Raw genomic sequence first — 22638 nt, 5'->3', positions numbered from 1 at the left:
CTCCACATCCCAGTCCTTGGGGCTGAAGGCAAACCAGCACAGGGGCACAGCCCTGGGAACAGCCAAGCCCTAAATCCCTCAGCAGCTCTGCAGACAGATCTGGGAGCAGCCAGCAGCACAATTCCCACCAGGTTTAGCTGGGAACAACGAGCAGCCCTGCAATTCCACCCTCAGTGACCTCAGCCTGTGCTCAGGAGCCAGCAGAGGTGTCAGGGCACAGGGAAGTCCTCCACATGGAGATGGAACTCACTGTTCTAAAGATGGAATTCACTGTTCTGGATCCCCAAAGAGTGGGACAACCTGAACTGCCCTGAGCTGAGCCCATGGAATCCTGTGCTGATCCCCTGACCCCAGGGTGCTGTTCCAAGGGAAGGTTCCTTATGGCAGATTTGGGGCTTTTAATCCCTGCCCAGGCTCCACCAGGCAGCTCCCACTCCCAGGGATGGAAGCTGGGTAACTTCAGCACAAGGGAGTGCTGCTCATCATCACTGACACAGCCAGGCCAGCAGAAAGGGGAGAAGGCCAGGGGAAAGGGAGAGAACCTTTGGGAATCCCACCATTCCCTGCTCACAGCTGCTCTAAGGAGAAAACCTTCAGGATTTCCACCATTCCTTGCTCACAGCTGGTCTAAGGAAAAAACCTTCAGGAATTCCACCATTCCCTGCTCACAGCTGGTCTAAGGAGAAAACCTTCAGGATTTCCACCATTCCTTGCTCACAGCTGGTCTAAGGAAAAAACCTTCAGGAATTCCACCATTCCCTGCTCACAGCTGCTCTAAGGAGAAAACCTTCAGGAATCCCACCATTCCCTGCTCACAGCTGCTCTAGGGAGAAAACCTTCGGGAATTCCACCATTCCCTGCTCACAGCTGCTCTAGGGAGGCTGCTTGGCTGCTGAGACACCTTGTCGTCACCTGGAGTCACCTTGTCCACACGTGGGGTCACCTTGTCCCCACCTGGGCTCCACGCCATGCCCTGCCCTGCAGCAGATCCCAGGGTGTTCCATCACTCTGTGAGCCTCTCCTCCAGGTCTGGTTTCCCCTGGGGCTGTCCCTGGATGACAAGGACAGCTCCCACTCTCCCAAGGACAGAGGCAGGAAGGAACTGAACGTGATGGACTCTGTGTCCCTGCTGCAGCCCTCGGCAGGGGATGTGCAGCTGGGAGTGAAGTGCTTCCTCTTCCTCCCTAAATATAGCAGGAATGCTCAGCCTGGGATGCTCAGCATGGAACACTGCAGTGCCTGTCCCTGAGCTGTGCCCACACGGGGAGGGAAAGGCCAAGTCCCTCCTGGCTGGGGATTTTGTGCTGAAGGACAGGGATGAGCAGCTCTGGCCAGGCTGCTCCCTGTCCCCAACAGCTGCCCTGGGACACCCCAGCACTTCAGCCACACAGAATCCTGGGCTGGTTTGGGTGGGAAGGACCTTAAAGCCCATCCAGAGCCACCCCTGCCATGGCAGGGACACCTCCCACTGTCCCAGGCTGCTCCCAGCCCCAGTGTCCAGCACTGCCAGGGCTCCAGGGGCAGCCACAGCTGTGCCAGGGCCTCAGCACCCTCTGAGTAAAGAATTCCTTCCCAATCTCTCACCTCTCTTCCTCCCTGGCAGTCCATTTGAGAAGGTTCTTTCAAAAGCTGACACAGCAGCTCCTGGTTTAGGCAGATCACCCCCAAACACCCTCATGGAAACCTGGAGTCCTCTGGGTTTGAAGGGACCTTAAAGCTCATCCCATCCAACCCCTGCCATGGCAGGGACACCTCCCACTGTCCCAGGCTGCTCCCAGCCCTGTCCAGCCTGGCCTTGGGCACTGCCAGGGATCCAGGGGCAGCCCCAGCTGCTCTGGGCACCCTGTGCCAGGGCCTGCCCACCCTCACAAGGGTGTTCGGGTATGGGAAATGAACTTAGTGAAGGGAGTTCCCCAGCAGCCTGTCAACCCCTTTGTGGGTGCCAAGGTGCCCCTGCCATGCTGGAGAACACAACCAGACCACAACAGGGAGGCAAGGGAGGGCTGGAGCCCAGAGCTGCACCTGCAGCATCCAGGGAGGGACACTCTGCTGGTGCAGCCTTGGCTGTGGCTGCAGGGAGGTGGGTCCTGGTCCCTTCTCTCAGGAACAAGTGACAGGACAAGAGGAAACAGTCACAAATGGTGCCAGGGTAGGCTCAGGTTGGAGATCAGGGAAAATTTCTTCCATGAAAGGGCCTGGCACAGCTGCCCAGGGCAAGGGTGGAGTCCCCATGCCTGAAGTGTCCCAAAGGTGTGTGCATGTGGCACATGGGGACACTGCTGGGTGCCAGTTGGACTTTGGAGAGCTTTTCTAACCAATCCCAGGCCTATCAGATTAATTAAAGAATAAAGGGCTGATGGCAGCAGGGTGCTGAGCCCACCCTGCTCATGTCACCCTGAGAGCTGGGAACCAGCCCTGGGGTCCTGCTCAGACAGGAACCCTCCTGTCCTGCCCCAGAGCTCTGGGATCCCAGTGCCTCAGCAGCACACACAGCACTGACTGAAGTGGCCAGACAGTGCTCCTGTAAAGCCCCAGGGTGCTGGAAAACAACCACCTGCTCCAGGGGAAAAAGGGTTAATGAACAAAATGGGCTGGAAGTGCTTTGGGACAAAGACAGGGTGGAACACACGTGGAAAGCAAATGCAGCACTACAGGGCACAGGGATTTAGTCCAGAAATAACCAAGATACTGAATTTCCTTCAGAGAAATCCTCCCTGCGAGGCAGATGCAGCACCTTCCCCTTCTCAGGAGCTCTTCTGGTGCTGAGGGGGCACTGACTGTCCCAGCCAGGAACAGCAGCAGCCTCAGGCCTCCCTCTGGAAAAGAGCCCTGGAATTAACTGTCCCATTAGAAAGTTGCTGCTGGGTTGATAATTCAGCCCATTAGTTCAAAGCGATGCCATAAATCCCATTTTTGTGACCATGCTTTATGGGATTTACTCAAAAGCAAAGAGAATCACTCAAGACTTCAGCAGTGTTGCTAGAGAATCAAAGAGGAGGGAGCCCAAACTCCCAAAGGGAGATGGGAACCAGGGCAAGGCTGGGAGGAGGATGCAGGAGGGGCAGGGAAGGGGAGCTCCCAGCAGTGCCCAGGGCCAGGCTGGATGGGGCTGGAGCAGCCTGGGACAGTGGGAGGTGTGGGGAATGAGATGGGATGAGCTTTAGGGTCCCTCCCCTCTAAAACCAATCTGGGATGTGAGGAGCTGACACCCAGTGCCCCAAAGCCATGAAATCCAGTAACAGGTGGATGCTCAGGGCATGGGGAGCAGGGCTCAGGGCTGTTCTCTGGGTGCCCTTTAGGGACCTAAGTGAAATCCAAATCTTGCTGCTGTGAGGACTCAGTTTTTAGGACTTTTTGAGCTCCCCTGGGATCCAAAGCTCTCTGAGGTTCAAGTGGGACCCATCCTCCCCTGAGGGCTCCCAGAGGGCAGAACCCACTGCTGGCCAGCAGGGAAAATCAGGATCTGTGTGGGAAGGGACCTGGAGGCTCAACAGGAGAGTTCAGCACCCTGAAGGGCCCCAGGAGCCCCAGTTCCCATCTCAGCACCACCTGTGACCTCCAGAGAGAGAAAATAACACCAGACACAAACCCTGCAGTTTGCTTTCCTTAAAATCCCTCTTCTCCCTAAAGCCCTGCCCTCAAGAGAGAGATTCACTGCTGAGCTGTCACTCACCACAGGCAGGTGCCAATCAATGATCCCATCCATGCCAGGCAGCAGCTGCAGGATGGATTATTCCTGACATTCCCAGACTCCTTCCCACAGGCTGGCATTCAATGGCAGCATTAAACTCACCAGGAGCATTGTTTGGACACCTCCAAACTCAGACCCAGTGAAATAAATCACATTTCTTAATGATTTTTATCACACTCTTCCTGCAACTGCTTAATTTTTTAAAGCCCCCTTTGATTTTGCAATTACTCACTCCAGTTTGATCAATCCCAGAGCACAGGTTTTCCTGCAAATAATAGGCACTGACAGATTATATTCTCCACTAGAGCCTGAAACTCAAAAATTAAACCCTAATGGAAATAAATTTATTTTTTATTAGCTATTTTAGCACCGAGGACAGATTGTTTCCCACATACACCCTCTGCTAATGGCTGTGGAAGTAGAAGCAGCTGTTGAATTCCTCCTGGACAGGTACCAATTTATTCTCTTTGCTAATGGTGTTAGTTAAATTCTGCCTCAAGAAGGTTTCTGCAATCTGTTTGTTTGCTTTCCTGGACCTCACAATGCAAAAGGAGATTTTGCTTTCTCAGGAACAGTTGCCAGTGGCAACAGCCAGGAGTGAGATTGTAAATAAAGCCAATTTAAGGTGAGATCAAACACAACCACTGCCAGGTGTCCTGGTTTTCTCTGCTCCTTCCCAGCTGCTCCCTTTGCAGATTCCAAAGAAGGTTTAGATTGGATATTCAGGAGAAATTCCTCCCTGTGAGGGTGGGCAGGCCCTGGCACAGGGTGCCCAGAACAGCTGGGGCTGCCCCTGGATCCCTGGCAGTGCCCAAGGCCAGGCTGGACAGGGCTGGGAGCAGCCTGGGACAGTGGGAGGTGTCCCTGCCATGGAATGGGATGGGCTTTAAGGTCCTTCCAACCCAAAGCATTCCAGGAATCCACAATTCCATCAGGTGCCCAGCTGGCACATTATTATCTTCTTCTGCTGCCCTTCTATTAATCTTTTCTGAAGCTCAGAAAGCAAATATGTACTCATTATTTTTCATTTCCTGCATACTTCAATTTTTTTTTTTTTTTTGCATTTTACTTGAATTTCATTTCATTTCATTTCAGTACTTGAAGGGGAGATGGTGACAAACCTTTCCAGCAGGAACCATTGCAAGGGCTGATGCATTTAAACAGCAGCAGGGCTGATTTCCATTGGATATAAGAGAATATTGTTTACCATGAGGGTGGTGAGGCCCTGGCAGAGGTTGCAGACCCCAAGGGCTGGAGCATGTCCAGGGCAGGGAATGGAGCTGGGGAGGGCCTGGAGCCCCAGGAGCAGCTGAGGGAGCTGGGCAGGGGCTCAGCCTGGAGCAGAGGAGGCTCAGGGGGCCCTTGTGGCTCTGCACAGCTCCTGACAGGAGGGCACAGCCGGGGGGTCGGGCTGTGCTCCAGGGAACAGGGACAGGAGCAGAGGGAACGGCCTCAGGCTGGGCCAGGGCAGCTCAGGGGGGATTTGGGGGAAATTCCTTCCTGGAATTTGTTGTTGGGCTGGAGTCCCCACCCCTGGAGGGGTTTAACAGCCCTGTGGAGGTGGCACTTGGGGACAGGGGGCAGTGCTGGCCTGGGCAATGCTGGGGGAGTGGTTGGGCTTTTCCAATCCAAATGATTCTGTGGTTCTCTGGTCCAAATGTGGTGATTCTGCCTCTAGAGAGTGACTCAGAGCAACAAGAAAATAACAGAGCATCCCTTGGGTCTGAGTGGCATCCAGGGGTGTGAAGGGCTGGAACCCTGGGGCACACCATGGATTCTCCTGGCCAGTGACTGGAAGGGCTTGGGAAGCTTTGGAATGGGCTGTGGCAGCAGCTCTCTGGCCACAGAGAGAAACAGACAACTTTGTGCTGGGAAAGGCTGTGAGAAAATCAGAGAAAAGAATGAGAAACAATTCTTATCTTCACTTGCTGCCCCTGTTGTTGTGAACATGTAGAATGTGTTATGGAGGCTTGTTTACCAAAGGGTGATTTCTTAATTAGTCAGTGGTGATGGGTTTTGATTGAAATCAAAGTCCAGCTGCATTGTAACTGTCTATAATGGGTTTCTTAATAATAATATAATAAATAGATTGATCAGCCTTCTGCGAATCATGGGGTCAATGCTAATTATTACCCAGCTGGGGGCCCACTGCAGTGACAATGGAGGAGTCCCCAGCCCTGAGGGGTTTAACACAGGGGTGCATGTGGCACTTGGGGACATGGGGCAGCGCTGGGCTGGACACAACGGCCCCAGAGGGCTTTTCCAGCCCAAAGAGCTGTGGATACATAACTGTGGAGAAGCAGGCAGCTGGCAGCAGGGCACAGCTGTGCCCAGGCAGGCTCACCTTGCAGTGGGCCAGCAGCAGGCAGTTGGAGTGCTCGTGCTCGCAGGCGATGCCGTAGTCCGGGAGCAGCCGCGCCAGCTCCTGCACGAAGCTCAGCACCTCCTCGTGCCATGGCACGTTGGCCATGGTCAGGCTGCTGGCTGAGCTCTCCCCGCAGTAGGTCACACCCTGGGGACACAGGGAAACAGGACAGTCAGCTCAGCCCTCCCCAGCCCTGGCAGTGCCAGCCATGGCAAACCCTGCAGCTGCTGGCTCTGCATCCCATCCCATGGCATGGTCACAGATTGGAGATGGCATCAAACGGGGTGCCTCCTGCAGTGACACACCCCAGAGCACTGTGCCAGGTGTCCCTCCTGCAGTGACACAGTGACACACCCCCAAAGCACCGTGCCAGGTGTCCCCAGCAGTGACACATCCCCAAAGCACTGTGCCAGGTGTCCCCAGCAGTGACACACCCCCAAAGCACCGTGCCAGGTGTCCCCAAAGCACCGTGCCAGGTGTCCCCAGCAGTGACACACCCTAAAGCACTGTGCCAGGTGTCCCCCTTGCAGTGACACACCCCCAGAGCACCATGCCAGGTGTCCCCCTTGCAGTGACACAATGACACACCCCCAAAGCACTGTGCCAGGTGTCCCCAAAGCACCGTGCCAGGTGTCCCTCGATTAGTGACACATCCCTAAAGCACTGTGCCAGGTGTCCCCCTTGCAGTGACAGACCCCCAGAGCATCATGCCAGGTGTCCCCAGCAGTGACACATCCCCAGAGCACTGTGCCAGGTGTCCCTCCTGCAGTGACACAGTGACACACCCCCAAAGCACCATGCCAGGTGTCCCCCCAGCAGTGACACACCCTAAAGCACTGTGCCAGGTATCCCCAGCAGTGACACACCCCCAAAGCACTGTGCCAGGTGTCCCCAGCAGTGACACACCCCCAAAGCACCATGCCAGGTGTCCCCAAAGCACCGTGCCAGGTGTCCCCAGCAGTGACACACCCCCAGAGCACTGTGCCAGGTGTCCCTCCTGCAGTGACACAGTGACACACCCCCAAAGCATCATGCCAGGTGTCCCTCGATTAGTGACACATCCCCAAAGCACTGTGCCAGGTGTCCCCAGCAGTGACACACCCTTAAGCACTGTGCCAGGTGTCCCCCTTGCAGTGACACACCCCCAGAGCACCGTGCCAGGTGTCCCCAGCAGTGACACACCCCCAGAGCACCGTGCCAGGTGTCCCCAGCAGTGACACACCCTAAAGCACTGTGCCAGGTATCCCCCTTGCAGTGACACACCCCCAGAGCACCGTGCCAGGTGTCCCCAGCAGTGACACACAGGCTGGGATTGATCCTTCAACAGGATAAGGCAGGATGCTCCTGAGTGACCAAGGGACCTTGGAGAAGGTCACTGGGGCAGGAAAGGTGACAGGTCCAGAAGAGTCTCATGGGCAAGCAATGGGACACTCCCAGAGATCTGTCCATGTGCCACAAAGCTCTGGGCCTCTTCCTTCCCAGCCCAGGCTGTGAATTCTACCCCCCCTGTGCCCAAAGCCAGCAGGTCCCTGGGTGGGCTGTGCCCATCCTGGGCACTGGGAGCACCCCTGGCACAGCACACACTGACACACAGCTCAGTCCCTCCATGGAGCTTTGGGAAGCAGCTTCTGGGCCATGTTCTGCAGGCACCCCCAGAAGTGCCCCTGAGAGGTGACACTGTTCAAGGACACTGCCCTCAGACCCCAGGGTGTCAGAGAAACAGGGCTCCTGCTCCAGGTCCCTGCCCAAGCCCCCAGCCAGGCATGGACTCGTGTCCTCTGTCCCCACACAGAGCCAGGACACGGCACTGCTGCTCTGGGGGACTGCTCAGGGATTGCAACACCTCCAGCTCTCTCCCACCCCATCCACCACCTTCAGCCTCTGAACCCAGAATTCCTGAGGCTGGAAAAGCCCTCCAGGGTCACCGAGTCCAGCCTGTGACCAGTCCCCACTGGTGTGGGGGCACTGAGTGCCACGTCCAGGCCTTCCTTATCCAGCCTCACCATTCAGGGACCAGCTACTCCTGACTGGGAGATGTGCTCACCTGAACCTCCTAAATTACTGATTTAGTCCCAGCCATGACCTCAAATTTGCTTTTCCTTTTTTCTCTCTCTTTTCATTTTTCTTCCCTTCCTTCTCTTTTTTCTTTTTTTTTCTCCTTTCCTTTCCTTTCCTTTCCTTTCCTTTCCTTTCCTTTCCTTTCCTTTCCTTTCCTTTCCTTTCCTTTCCTTTCCTTTCCTTTCCTTTCCTTTCCTTTCCTTTCCTTTCCTTTCCTTTCCTTTCCTTTCCTTTCCTTTCCTTTCCTTTCCTTTCCTTTCCTATTTCCCCCCCTTGCAGCACAAGCAGCTCAGTGGGTGCTGAGCACTCAGTGTCACCCACCTGGGGCGCAGACCCTGCTCAGCTTTAGGGTGCCCTTTAATGTCTGCTTTAACATATTTCACAGCCAGGATCATGATCCCCATCAATTCCTCCCAATCAAATCATTCACTGCCAATTTCCCAGCGATTCATCTGCCATCCCTGAGAGATCACACACCAGATCCCAGGGCTGGTCACAACCCTGGTGCCCAAAGGGCAAAGAGAGCAAAGGGCTTTTCCTCCAGACACCCCCAGCCCCTCTGCCCCCTCTCTGGGTTGTTCCAGCCCCTGTGCTCTTGGACTGAGCTCTTTTATTCCAGTCACAAAATCCCATCAAGCACCAGCCTTTACAACACATTTTTATGGATGTTGTGTCTGGTTTGCTGGTGGTTTTTCCCCTGGGAAGAACACTTTGACCTCTTTCAATGGAATTTGCATCTAGGTTCATGTGTGGCATGGCCATGGCACCTGCTCCACCTGCCAGTTCCTGACTCACCTGCATTTCCCTGCACATGGAATGTGCAGACACAGCTTTGCCAACACCCAGAGCATAGAGCACACACAGGGCTGCAGGAGCAACAGCCCAGGGCTAATTGGGAACTGTACAAGTTTTGGAAGCAATTACTTTCTCACCCATAAATTTATGAGGGACTCCCCCATCAATCTTCCTCAGAGCCAGCCTGGAGGAAGACTGACAGGCCACAAGCCAGGGAGTGCTCACCAGGGATGTTCATTCAGGCTTTTCCAGCCAGCTCTGTAAGTCTGAACCCAGAGTTTAAACATGTTTGTTCTCTATTAGTCAGTGTTCTATCAGAGCAGCCAGCCACGCAAATCAGGGTTTGGATCCCCAAAGTTCAGCTGGAGACACACAGCAATATTCTCCCAACACTCATTATCCAGATTATGATTTGAGTAGCATGAAAAATGGATGAGTATAGAGGGGGAAAATTCTTCAGAAGCTCCAGTGTGATTCATGCTCTCAGTAAACTACAAAGGTATCGTTTACAAGCTAAGGAAGCACAGAGGCAAAAGGAATAAGTGAGTGCTTGACTGGCTGATTAATTCCCAGCACAAATCAATGGGAATCAGCTTCCAGCACACCGAAGGAAAGCAGCTTTCAACTTCCCCAAGTTCTTCAAACTGGAGTTAATTAACAGCTGATAGCACTTAAAACCCGTGCGGAGCTGATGAGGGCGGTCACGTTCTGCTCCGCAGTAATACATGAAGACAGTTATTAAGACATCAAGAATTAAAAAGGAAAGGATCCCATTGTTCACCCAGAGCTCTCTCCCCAACCTCCCTGCGGCAGGAACAGCAACGATTCTGCCTCTTAATTACCTGCTTAATGAGGGTGCTTTGAGCAGCCTAATCCACAGAGCTCTGGCCAAGTACCTTGAAATGCAGAAGCCTTTGAAAAGCATCCCTGGTTCTGCCAGGATGAATCCAGAGCAACTGTGCTGGGCATGCTGTGGAGCTCACAGAACCATGGAATGTGTCGGAAAGGACCTTAAATCCCATCTCATCCCACCCCTGCCGTGCAGGGACACCTCCCACTGTCCCAGGCTGCTCCCAGCCCTGTCCAACCTGGCCTTGGGCACTGCCAGGGATCCAGGGGCAGCCACAGCTGTGCCAGGACCTGCCCACCCTCACAGGGAACAATTCCTTCTCAATATCCAACCTAAACCCATTCTCTGACACTTTGATCCCATTCCCTGTGTCCTGTCCCTCCATCCCTTGTCTCTCTCCATGTTTCCTGTCAGTTCCCTCAGACCCTGCAAGGCCACACTGAGGTGACCCCAAAGCTTCTCCTGTCCAGGTGAGCATTCCCAGCTGTGCCAGCCTTTCCTCCCAGCAGAGCTGCTCCATCCCTCTGCCCATCCTGGAGCCTCCTCTGGGCTCCTGCAGCAGCTCCAGCTCCTGCCTGTGATGTGCCCAGGGTTGATTTTCAGTGCATTGCCCAGAGCCTGTGCCAGGGCAGCTGCTGGAGCTGAGGGAAGCAAGGGAAGCACATTCCTGCCCCGGGATGCAGCCAGCCAGCAATGCCTTCAATCCCCAGGGCTCTGAAAGAAACAACTACAGCTGACAGTGCTTTGTTTCTCCCCTCACACTCCAGACTTTCCAATTTAATTACTGAACAAAACAATTCTCTTCACTCCGGGCCCACAAATTATAAATTTAATTGAGGCTTGTGCAAATGAACAAAGTGTAGGCCAAGCTGCTGAGTGACAGAGACACTGTTTAAAATCTGGGCCAGTTGTGACCCCAGACAAACATAAAAAGCCTCAAAGCCTTGCTGATTGCCATCTCTGCAATGAAAACACTCCTGAGCTGAGCAGCAGCACTCCCCAAATCACAGCCACAAGGCCTCACACACGTCTGCTCCTGCTGCAGGGGGTTCAGCCAGGATTCAACTCCTTGGCTGCTTTTAATCATCACTTTCAAGCTGATTTAACAAAGGCCATCAGTCCTGTGTGTCACCTCAGCCTGCAGGGAGGACTGGAGATGGTTGGTTGTGCAGCACAGCCCCAGAATCTCCTCTCCAGACCCATGGCAGAGGGTGCTGCACTGCCTGGAAATGGGCAGGGATTCCCTGGAAGTGGAAGAACTCCTGGGAAAGCTGAACTCAAACACAGACCCAGCCCTTCATCCCAGCTCTCACAGGAGCCCTGTGAGGGCTGAGGGAGGAACAGCCACTGCTGAAGCACCCCCTCTGCTCCAGGGTCACACCATGCAGTTATCCTGGGTGGAAAAGCCCTCCAGGACCACCAGGCCCAACCTGGGACCAACCAGCTGGAGCAGAGGAGGCTCAGGGGGCCCTTGTGGCTCTGCACAGCTCCTGACAGGAGGGCACAGCCGGGGGGGTCGGGCTGTGCTCCAGGGAACAGGGACAGGAGCAGAGGGAACGGCCTCAGGCTGGGCCAGGGCAGCTCAGGGGGGACAGCAGCAGGAATCTCCCCATGGAAAGGGGGCTCAGCACTGCCAGGGGCTGCCCAGGGAGGTTTGGAGTGCCCATCCCTGGAGGGATTTAATACCTGGGGGCATTGGCAGTGCTGGGAGTGGTGGGATTCAGTCCTGCAGGTCCATCTCAACCCAAACCATTCTGGGATTCTCTAACAGCAAGTGGCCGATGCTGGTCTTTTTTCAGGTGTGGAAATCATACATTGTTTGGGTTTATTCACAGCAGGCACCAGAAGGGGAGGTTCAGCTTCACCTCCTCATCTAAATTCCAGCTGAGCTGGCAGCAGGACCCTGAATGGGTGTTGGACAGGTGGGGGCAATCACTTCTTGCTGCATGCAATTAAAAACTCATTAAGGCACAGCTCATTTTCCTCATTATTTTAAGCAATTAAATAATCTTTACTGTTTAACTTGACAAGAGTGAGCAGATTGGGACAGACACCTCCCCCTGGCCCTTCCTTGCACACATTTACGTGTTCACTTCAATTGTGCAGCCAAGCCTCAGGCAGCAGAGCAGGAGCTGCAGTCCCAGACCTGCAGCCTGAGCTGGGCTGGACACTGAGATTATTCAACTACATGAACAAAATCAGCAGGAAAATCAGCAGGGAAAGAGCTTCCTCATGGCTGAGAGCCTTCACAAAGGCTTGGGAAGATTCTGTGCCATGTCCTGGATCCCTGCAGTGCCCCAGCCCTGCCCTCAGACACTATGCCATGAGACAAAGGGCCAGCATGGCAGCTTTGGGGTTCCTTCCTTAAATTCTGGGGGTCAGGGGGAAGCAGGAAGGCTCTGCTCAGGCTGGAGCTCACAGCACTGCTCTGAGCTGAGTGCCAGAGCTTCACCCTGCCCAGAGCAGCTGTGGCTGCCCCTGGATCCCTGGCAGTGCCCAAGGCCAGGCTGGACACTGGGCCTGGAGCAGCCTAGGATGGTGGGAGGTGTCCCTGCCATGGCAGGGGTGGCACTGGATGGGCTTTAATGTCCCTTTCAACCCAAACCATTCCATGATTCTAGAATTCAGCAAGGACAAACCCCTAAGATGAAGTCCAGTCACTGACCCAGCACTGCCAAGCTCACCCTGACCCATGTCCTCAAGTGCCATGTCCAGTCATCTTTCACATCCCTCCAGGGATGGGCACTCCACCCCTGCTCTGGGGAGATGTGCCAGGGCCTGGCCTCCCATTCAGTGAAGGAATTTCCCCCTAATCCCCCCTGAGCTGCCCTGGCCCAGCCTGAGGCCGTTCCCTCTGCTCCTGTCCCTGTTCCCTGGAGCACAGCCCGACCCCCCGGCTGTGCCCTCCTGTCAGGAGCTGTGCAGAGCCACAAGGGCCCCCTGAGCCTCCTTTGCTCCAGGCTGAGCCCCTGCCCAGCTCCCTCAGCTGCTCCTGGGGCTCCAGGCCCTCCCCAGCTCTGTTCCCTTCCCAAAAATGCTGCACATCAAACAGACCTGTGGCTTTCAGAACCCAAAGAGGGCACCATGGGAAGAAAAGGAGTTCTGGCACGTTCCAGACCTTAAATACAACCATCAGCTCTGTACAAGTGTGACAGTGACACACTGGCATTAGAACAGATTAAGGCAATAAATCAATTTGATGCATTTTAATGACTGAGTCTCCCTTTACTATTGGCTTAAGTGGGAGAATGGGGTCCCACAGATTTACAGCACTGTGAGGCACTCATGGAAATGAGAACAAGGATTAAGCCCTGCAAGAATCTAAATCTCTCTCCATCCACCCAGTGAGGCTCTCTGGAGCAACACTGGATTAGCTGCCTTCATCAGAAATGGACGTCATTTATCCCAAATCTGCAGCCAGAGATTCCCCAGGCTCAGCCCCATTGTCAGGCAGAGCTTTGGACAATCTCCCCATCTCTCTCTGTTGGTTGGCTTTGAGCACCACCTGCTCCTTGGCTTTTTCCCCTGGCACCTGAGGGGCTGCAGAAAGGAATGCTGAGGTCTATCCACACCCCAAATCTGCTTCCTTCCCAAAGCAACACAAAAATGACTTTCAATCAAAAATATCAACTCCCAAATGCTGTGTGATCAGCACAGTGTGAGGCTGACCCCCAGTGCCACCGTCCCACTGCTGCATTCTGGGAATGTCACCAGCCCCTCCCTGTCCCAGCTCACAGGGGAGCTGTGTTCAGAGCTCACAAGCAGGGTTCAGAGATCCAGGAATATCCCTGTGATGAATATCCCTGTGAGGGCTATCCCTGTGAGGGATACCACAAGCTCACCCAAACAGAGTTCAGAGATCCATGAATATCCCTGTCCCAGCTCCCACAAACAGGGTTCAGAGATCAGATAAATCCCTGTCCCAGCTCCCCCAAACAGAGTTCAGAGATCCATGAATATCCCTGTCCCAGCTCCCCCAAAACAGAGTTCAGAGATCAATGAATATCCCTGTCCCAGCTCCCACAAACAGAGATCAGATAAATCTCTATCCCAGGTCCCACAAACAGGGTTCAGAGATCCATGAATATCCCTGTCCCAGCTCCCACAAACAGAGATCAGATAAATCTCTATCCCAGGTCCCACAAACAGGGTTCAGAGATCCAGGAATATCCCTGTGATGAATATCCCTGTGAGGGCTATCCCTGTGAGGGATACCACCAGCTCCCCCAAACAGGGTTCAGAGATCCATGAATATCCCTGTCCCAGCTCCCCCCAACAGGGTTCAAAGATCCAGGAATATCCCTGTGATGAATATCCCTGTGAGGGATATCCCTGTGAGGGATACCACCAGCTCCCCCAAACAGGGTTCAGAGATCCATGAATATCCCTGTCCCAGCTCCCACAAACAGAGTTCAGAGATCCATGAATATCCCTGTCCCAGCTCCCCCAAACAGGGCTCAGAGATCAGATAAATCCCTGTCCCAGCTCCCCCAAACAGGGCTCAGAGACCCAGATAAATCCCTGTCCCAGCTGGAAGAGCACCAGGAGCACACCTGTGACTATTCATGTGTTTCCTTGGCACAGCAAGGCAGGATTTTTGGAGGGCAGAGCAGGACTGTGGCACTGTGAGCAGAGGGAAGAGCAGCCCTGCCCTGCAGGGACAGATGTTTGCCCTGGAGAGTTCCTGGGGGAATCCCTGCTGGAATATGGACTGGCACAGCCTCATCTCACCCATTGACATTAATGCCCTGGGCAGAGCAGCCTCAGCAGCACCACCCCACAGCCTCTGCCCCATCCCTGCCCCATCCCTGCCCTCCCCTCCCTGGCAGATCCTGCACAGCCAGGGAGACTCCCAGGAAGGTGGAAAAATGAGGGGTTTTCCCCAAACCAAACTCCAAACCCAAGCTGGATGAAGCTCCCAACTTCAGCAGCACACCCAGAGAGAAAAGCTCTCTCCATGCTGACAGAAGGTATCAAACCTTCACAGCAAAATCCAGGCTTTTCCTTCATAGCAGCAGTAAAAAAAGGTTGAAAAAAATTTTTTAAAAAGGTTAAAAAAACGAAAGAAGGTTTAAAAAAATTATAAGTGAGAAGGAAACAAGAAAAGCAAAAGGAGACTCCAGGAGTAACAGAACTGCACAAACACGGAGTTGCACAAACATTTGTGCTGCTCTGCAGGAGCTGCTGGGTGAAAATGCTCAGAGCACTTGGGAAGGTGCTTTTTAATAAGTTTGTAACTCTTTTTACAGTGTCTCTTTACTGAATTGATGAAGCCCAGGATAAAGCCCCTCCTGCCTTGCTGTATCTCACATCTGGCAGCCCTCAAATCCAAACACATCACTGAACCTTTCACCTTTCTCCTGGCAAAACTCAAGACCAGGATGGGAAACCCTACCCCAAACTACCAGCTGAACCTGGAATATTTTGTGTCAACTGATAGTTGATATAAAGGAGGAATATCAATTTATCTTTGTTTTCATAGAAATACAAAAAAAGGCCAGAGAGTGATGATTGTGTTGGGCAGAATTGAGGCTGGCTGGTACAAAGTTTGGTTTGTGCCACAGGGAAACCTGTTCCAAAGGTACACACAGGATACTAGAAAACATCACCTGAATGTGAATTAATTATTATTCACTAATATTAAAAGCAAGAGAGGAGTTTGTTATGAATCAATTCAGAAGAATTTTACTTAATCAGAAAGTTTAGACTAAAGGTAGGGGAGAAATGGGGACAAAACAATGGAAAATACTGCTGGAAAAACTAAAACAGCTCAGTGCAGCTCACCTTGACCTCAATGAAGTCTGGTTTCCCAAGGGATATCAGGTCAGCATAAGCTTTGAGCTCATCCACGTTCCAAGCTTTCACCAGGGTCAGCCTGTACACAGTGCGTTGTTGCTGGAATAGAGGAAAAAATCCCATTAACATCCCACTCTGACCCAGGGACAAAGGAAAAATCCCATTAACATCCCACTCTGACCCAGGAATGAGGGACAAATCCCACTGACATCCCATTCTGACCCAGGAATAAAGGAAAAATCCCACTGACATCCCACTCTGACCCAGGAATGAGGGAAAAATCCCACTGACATCCCATTCTAACCCAGGAGTAAAGGAAAAAATCCCACTGACATCCCATTCTGACCCAGGAATGAAGGAAAAATCCCACTGACATCCCATTCTGACCCAGGGACAAAGGAAAAATCCCACTGACATCCCACTCTGACCCAGGAGTAAAGGAAAAATCCCATTAACATCCCACTCAGACCCAGAAATGAAGGAAAAATCCCATTATGTCCCACTCTGACCCAGGAGTAAAGGAAAAAATCCCATAAACATCCCATGCTGACTCAGGAATGAAGGAAAAATCCCATTAACATCCCACTCTGACCCAGGGACAAAGGAAAAATTCCACTGACATCCCATTCTGACCTAGGAATGAAGGAAAAATCCCACTGACATCTCATTCTGACCCAGGAATGAAGGAAAAATCCCACTGACATCCCATTCTAACACAGGAGTAAAGGAAAAATCCCACTGACATCCCATTCTAACCCAGGGACAAAGGAAAAATGCCATTGACATCCCATTCTGACCCAGGGACAAAGGAAAAAATCCCATTGACATCCCATTCTGACCTAGGAATGAAGGAAAAAATCCCATTGACATCCCATTCTTGACCCAGGAATGAAGGAAAAATCCCATTAACATCCCACTCTGACCCAGGAATGAAGGAAAAATCCCACTGACATCCCATTCTGACCCAGGGAAGATGTTCCATCTTGCACACAGATTCAAACAGGAGAAAGAAATTAAATCATCCTTTTATTCCAAGAACTCAGAGATTGAAGCAAACCTGTTCCTTTAGGAAATCTGCTCCACAGCACCTGGGCTGAGCCAGCTGTGCCACACAAATGCTCCCTCTGCAGACCTCAGACCCCAGGCACTTTGTTTGTACAGGAGTTGAACTCCCTGGCACAATAAGCAGGAAATGTGGATTTGCTCCTGGATTTGCTTCCCCAGGTACAAAACCTCCCCATGAGTTTCAGGTGTTTCAGTGCCCTGGGGACTCTCACAGAAACATGGAATGATTTATGTTGGAAAAGCCCTCAAAACATCGAGTCCAACCTTGCCCCAGCACTGCCAAGGCCACTCCTGAGCCATGTCCCCAAGTGCCACATGCACAGGGCTGTTAAAACTCTCCACCACCTCCTCCACAGCCTGGTTCTGTGTTTGACAACCTTTCCATGAGAAATTTTCCCCAAAATGCCCCCTGCTCCTCCCCAGGCCCAGCCTGAGGCCGTTCCCTCTGCTCCTGTCCCTGTTCCCTGGAGCACAGCCCGACCCTCCTGGTTGTCCCCTCCTGTCAGGAGCTGTGGAGAAGATTCCCAGATCCAATTCCCTCCTGGGAAGGTGGCACAGAGCACTCCCAGAACTTCTCTGCTTGGAGTTATTCTGATTTGCCCTCCAAGGGCTGCTCTCCAAAGAGTCACTGGTGACAAAAGGCCTCTCAACACAAGCACTTGACCATGGAACAAATCCACTCCTCACTCCTCACATCCGCTCGTTTCCATCCTTCCCCTCCCCTTCATCTTCTACTGATTGTTTTATTTCACTTATTTTTGGAATTTATTTTTATTTATAGAGCAATTTTCTGACAAATCTGCAGTTTGGATGAACTCCTTTGCTGTCCCTGCACAGCGGAAAATGGAGTGGAAAATGTAAATGCTGATCCCAGCATGGGCAGCAGGGCAGGGATTGGGATTGTGCCCCTGTGCCCAGGTGAGACTCCACCTGCAGAGCTGCCCCAGGACAGGCAGGAGCTTTTTTGGGTCACTGCAACCCCAAGATTGTTAAAAGTCTCTTTTCCCAGCCCGTCACTTGAAGAATGAGTCGGAGCTCTTCATTTCTCAGTCTCAAGGTTGTTCATTGTTCCTTATCTATAAAAAATTTTCTCCTGCCCTGCCAAGGTTCATCCAGCAGGACAGTTCCAGGCACTCTGCCTGTCCCCAGGACAGTGTTATGTCTTTATACTAAAAACTACCTGTACAATATTTACAATTATTTCCCAATACCTATCACCTATGTTAGACAGTGAGCTTCTACTCTAAACCAATCCAGAAGTGCCACCATCACAGCAGAAGATGGAGGCCAAGAAGAAGAGGGACAAAGGCTGGACACACCCAGATCCCTCCATCTTGCCTTCTGAACCTCCATACCAAAAACCCCAAAATGTTCTTTTTCACCCCATGATAACTTCACTAATATTCTACTTAAACTGTTGTGGCTTGCAGATCTTCATCTAAGGTTGGTAATTTGCTCCATGGGTCACAATCAAACCCACAGGTGTTCTGGGCTCTGTGCCAGGGTCTCTGAGCCCCCTGGCAGGGTCCTGGCCATCCTGGGCAGCCAGAGGGATGTGCTGGGTTCCCACACAGAGGAGGCTCCAGGATGAGCAGAGGGATGGAGCAGCTCTGCTGGGAGGAAAGGCTGGCACAGCTGGGAATGCTCACCTGGACAGGAGAAGCTTTGGGGTGACTGAATTGTGACCTTGCAGGACCTGCAGGGAGCCTGCAGGAAAGGTGGAAAAATACTTTGAACAAGGGATGGAGGGACAGGACCAGGAGGAAGAAATTCCTCCCTGTGAGGGTGGGGAAGCCCTGGCACAGGGTGCCCAGAAAAGGAACATTTTAGTCCTTCAGAGTCTGACTCCCACATCAGTGAATTCTGCCCTCCCTATAAAAATCCATGTATCACTCACCTACCACCCATCTCTGTGTGTTCCATGGGGAAAAAGTAATTTCTACACCAATTTTCTATGCAAACCTTCCAGGTTATTTACTAAGAAATAACCAGAGGAGAAACAAATGAACACCAGGAACATCTTCTTCCAAATATGTCAAGAACCAAACCAGCTGACCTCTACCCGTGGCATTTAAGCAGATATTTAAAGAACAAGAAATTCTTGTGATTTGAATGGATTGGCAAAAGAAAGGTCAAGAGACAAGTAGGAAATCAACTGTTAATTACTGAGGAGAGGAGAACAGTAGAGGAGCTAATACAGAAAAATAAACATGGTGCTTGCACATAACAGGGGAAGAAGAAAGTGGAGGGAAAAGATGTGAGGAGAAAAATCTGCAGTGCCCACACCCCATCAGTCCTGTGCAATGACTGGATACCAATTAATGAGAACTGGCTCCCCAAAGAGCAGCTCCCAGTGGGGAACAAGTGCAGCAACTTCAAGGCACCAGTAAATACCAGTTTGTATTTAACACAACTGGTCCTGTTCCATAGCACCCCCAGCGAGAGCAGCACATCCTCCCATGCAGGGAAGTGGGGCTTTCTCCATTTAAATCTCCTTTTACTACTCTCCAATCCACATCCCAGCTCATTCACAAGTTTAAGGTCAAGGACTTCATAAAACTGAACGTGCCATGAGTGAATTTAAAGGGCTTCTCACCCAGGGCAGCACTGACAAGGAATAACTGCAGCTGCTGGGTGTGCACCACTGCAGCACCTGCAGCAACTCACCATGGCTGGGCAGGGACAGCATGGAAGGAAACTGAAACTGCCACAGGCAGCCAGCAAACAGGTAGAAAAATCAGAAATTAATCTGGAGAAGCCTCTTTCCAGAGGGCAACATCTCTGCAGTGTTGTTGAGCAGAGAAATGCTGGTAGAAGGCACAGATCAAAATGAGTAATATCCCAAAATGTTATCTGGGAGCAATCCTTGCAGACTGCCAGCAGTACAAACAGCCAGGCTGCTTTATTCATGGATTATTTGTATTTGTTGTACAATAGGGCCCCAGGAGATCCTCTCATAAGCACAGCAAAACAAGAAATAAAGAGCTTAAGCCGTGAGAATTGAACAATCTAAAGCATCAGGATATAAAAGCAGTCTGGGATGCTCCGCACTCCGTGCTTCCAGGAAAAGCAGCTGTTACTCCACTCCAGCCATGAGGAGAACACAGAGGAAGAGGAGACAGCTCAGAAGGGTGGTAGTGAAGGCTGAGGGTCAGGTGTATCTCTGCACAGAGCAGCCTGGCTGGAGGGGCAGCTCCCAGGGTCCCCAAAATGCCAGTCAGGAGCAGCCTCCTGTTCCTGAAACTCCTGAGGGCAAAGAAGGAGCCAGGGGAAGCCCAGCCTTTTCCCCTTAGGCAATTCCTGGAAAATCCTTCCAGGCCACCCCAGGAAGCCCTGCAGCCCCTCAGTGCCAGGATAGGGCACCAGGGAGCCTGCCCAGGCTGAGGGCAGCATCCTGAGGATACAGAATCCTTCCACTGGGTGCCCCTGAGATCCTGGACTCAGCACATACTGACTGACACATTCTGGCCCCAGATCAGTACTCATGGAGTCACAGACTGATTTGGGATGGGGCCTTAAAGGGATCAGTTCCAGCTGCTGTGGGCAGGACACCTCCACTGGAGCTCAGTATCCAAACATGCTCAGAAAATGAGGGGATTGTGTCAGAGATGTGGCTTCACTCTGCACTGGGTGCTCTTCTGTCCCCCTTGTCCCTGGGAGCTGTCACAGCTGCCAGGCCCCTGCCTGGCTCTGCTGTCCCCTGCAGAGGGGCTGGCACTGCAGGGCTGTGGGGACAGGAAAAGCAGCCTGGAAGCTGGGCCAGGGCAGGTTTATGTTGGATTTTGGGAAAGGTTTTTCCCCAGAGGATGCTGGCACTGCCCAGGGAATGGGCACAGCCCTGGGGCTGCCAGAGCTCCAGGGATGCACAGGATGGGATTCTGCAGGGCCAGGGGTTGGACTGGATGATCCCTGTGGTCCCTTCCAGCTCAGGACATTCTGTGATGCCATGAAAAACACCAAACCTTCTGTCCCAGGGTGTCTCATGCCCCAGTCCCACACCACCCCCTGGTCAGAGCTCACAGCCAGAATCGGGATCACCCTGACATGGACACTCCTTCCCATGAGCTGAAGGCTCAGCTGAGCCTCCAGAGGAGCCCCCAGGCTGCTGCACCCCTGCCCTCCTCCAGCAGCTCCTCCTGGAACCCAGCAGGCACTGGAAGCTCCAGTGGGCAGCTGCCATGGGCCAGCCTGGGCACAGGGGCACAGCTGACTCTGGAGCTGTCCCAAGGCAGGGACACTGTCCCTGGAAGCCACCAATGCATCCCTTTGCTGCTGGCCCTGCCCCAGCCCAGGAGCCCTCACCAGAGGACTCAGTGTCACCCTGACAAGGTGCTCCCTTTCCCACTCCAATAACCACGAGGGATTTGGGCTGCTTCTTTTTCATTGCTGCTTTTTAATTCCCTCCTCCTCAACATTCATCTTTTCCTAGATCAAACATAATTATTCTTCATGAAGCAGCCCAGGTGTAATCCCAGGAGGAAGAGGGAACACATCACCTGCAAAGAGCAGGATGCTGGAGGGACACGGGCTTGGCTGGGGCAGGGGAGCAGCTCCCTTCTCTGACCAGGACAGAACCTGTTCCTTCTCCAGGGAGAGCAGGGAAGCATCTCCAAGGCCCTCACTTTGGATCCTGTCACCTGAACTCTTTTGTTCAGTGAGTATCTTTTTGTTCAGGGACAGTATCAATGTCCCCCTGTTTGGAAATAGACAGAACTACACTCAGGTTTTTGTTTCAGTCCCTGGCTCAGGCTCAGCTATCCTGAACACTCACATGCATTTCTCAGGTACTGATGAAATTATTTTGTTGTCATTTCATCCACAGACTCCCCCACAGAAATCCCTATTTTTGCAGCTAATGAATCTCAACCTTCTCAACAGAAACACAGCACAGCTGGATAAAAAAGGCACTCTGGGGGGGAGGAAATGATGGTGCAAGCTCTAAACAGAACCTGCCCTTTGTTTCACACAACTTCACAGCCCTTTCAGCGCCGGATGAGGAGCAGGAACCACTTCAAAGGCAGCTCCTTCCATCAGGACTTTCTTCCTCTCTTCAAGGCAAGGCTTCACTGGCAGAAGCTCCTTCATGACCCATTCTCCGAGGTTCTGAGCTGCAGGAGCCGCTGTGGCCACGGCAGGGGCAGTGGGTGCAGCCCAGCCCCCCCAGCCCCCGGGGCTGAGCCCGTCCCTGCTCCCTGCCCGGGTTATGCAACAGCACTGAATGCAGAATCAAAGCCACTTTCACACTTGGAAATTACTTGTCACACGGATGTGCGTCGAGAAAAAAAGCCCCTGCAGCCAAAATCTCTTTCCCATAACCGATAAGGAACTGCTTTATGCAGAAACCCCAGCAGGGAGGAAAGATCCAAAACACAGCCCCAGGAAATCTCAGATCCCAACACCCCCAGATTCCACAGCTTTCCAAAGGCTTCCAGTTCACCCAGACAGAGCCCCTCTGACAAGACTGGAGGTCACTCCTGCCTCTCCCAAACCCAGCTCTGCTGTACTCCCAGGAGCTCTGCAGGTCACAGAATCCTGCAATGATTTGGGCTGGGGAGATGTTAAAGCCCACCCAGTGCCACCCCTGCCATGGCAGGGACACCTCCCCCTGTCCCAGGCTGCTCCAAGTGTCCAGCCTGGCCTTGGGCACTGCCAGGGATCCAGGGGCAGCCACAGCTGCTCTGGGCACCCTGTGCCAGGGTCTGCCCACCCTCACAGGGAACAATTCCAAATTCCCAGTATCCCATCCATCCCTGCCCTTTGGCACTGGGAGCCATTCCCTGTGTCTTGTCCCTCCATCCTTGTCCCCAGTCCCTCTCCAGCTCTCCTGGAGCCCCTTCAGGCCCTGGCAGGGGCTCTGAGCTCTCCCTGGAGCTTCTCCTCTCCAGGTGAGCACCCCCAGCTATCCCAGTCTGGCTCCAGAGGTGTCCCAAACATAGGAGCAGATCTGTGGCCTCTTCTGAACTCTTTGTAGGACCCATCACACTCCAGAAGGGAGTGTGAGGACACAAGCAGGCTCAG

The 22638-nt window shown here is 52.8% G+C and overlaps 1 protein-coding gene across 2 annotated transcripts in view; it reads right to left on the bottom strand.

Moving 5' to 3' along the window:
• The window catches only part of LOC131091638 (S-adenosyl-L-methionine-dependent tRNA 4-demethylwyosine synthase TYW1-like), a 106661-nt gene that overhangs the window by 9810 nt on the left and 74213 nt on the right, over positions 1-22638 (bottom strand). For both annotated transcript variants that reach the window (XM_058037812.1, XM_058037811.1), the window contains exons 15-16: positions 15544-15654; positions 6036-6203 (exon numbers count right to left, since the gene is read on the bottom strand). In XM_058037812.1, coding sequence (XP_057893795.1) covers positions 6036-6203; positions 15544-15654 — 279 coding nt within the window. The remainder of the gene's footprint in view (positions 1-6035; positions 6204-15543; positions 15655-22638) is intronic.

Source organism: Melospiza georgiana, chromosome 19, assembly GCF_028018845.1.
Source record: "Melospiza georgiana isolate bMelGeo1 chromosome 19, bMelGeo1.pri, whole genome shotgun sequence".
In the NCBI taxonomy this organism is placed as follows: domain Eukaryota; kingdom Metazoa; phylum Chordata; class Aves; order Passeriformes; family Passerellidae; genus Melospiza; species Melospiza georgiana.
Note: the sequence above shows the minus strand (reverse complement) of the source record. Positions and strands in the feature narration are given on the sequence as shown.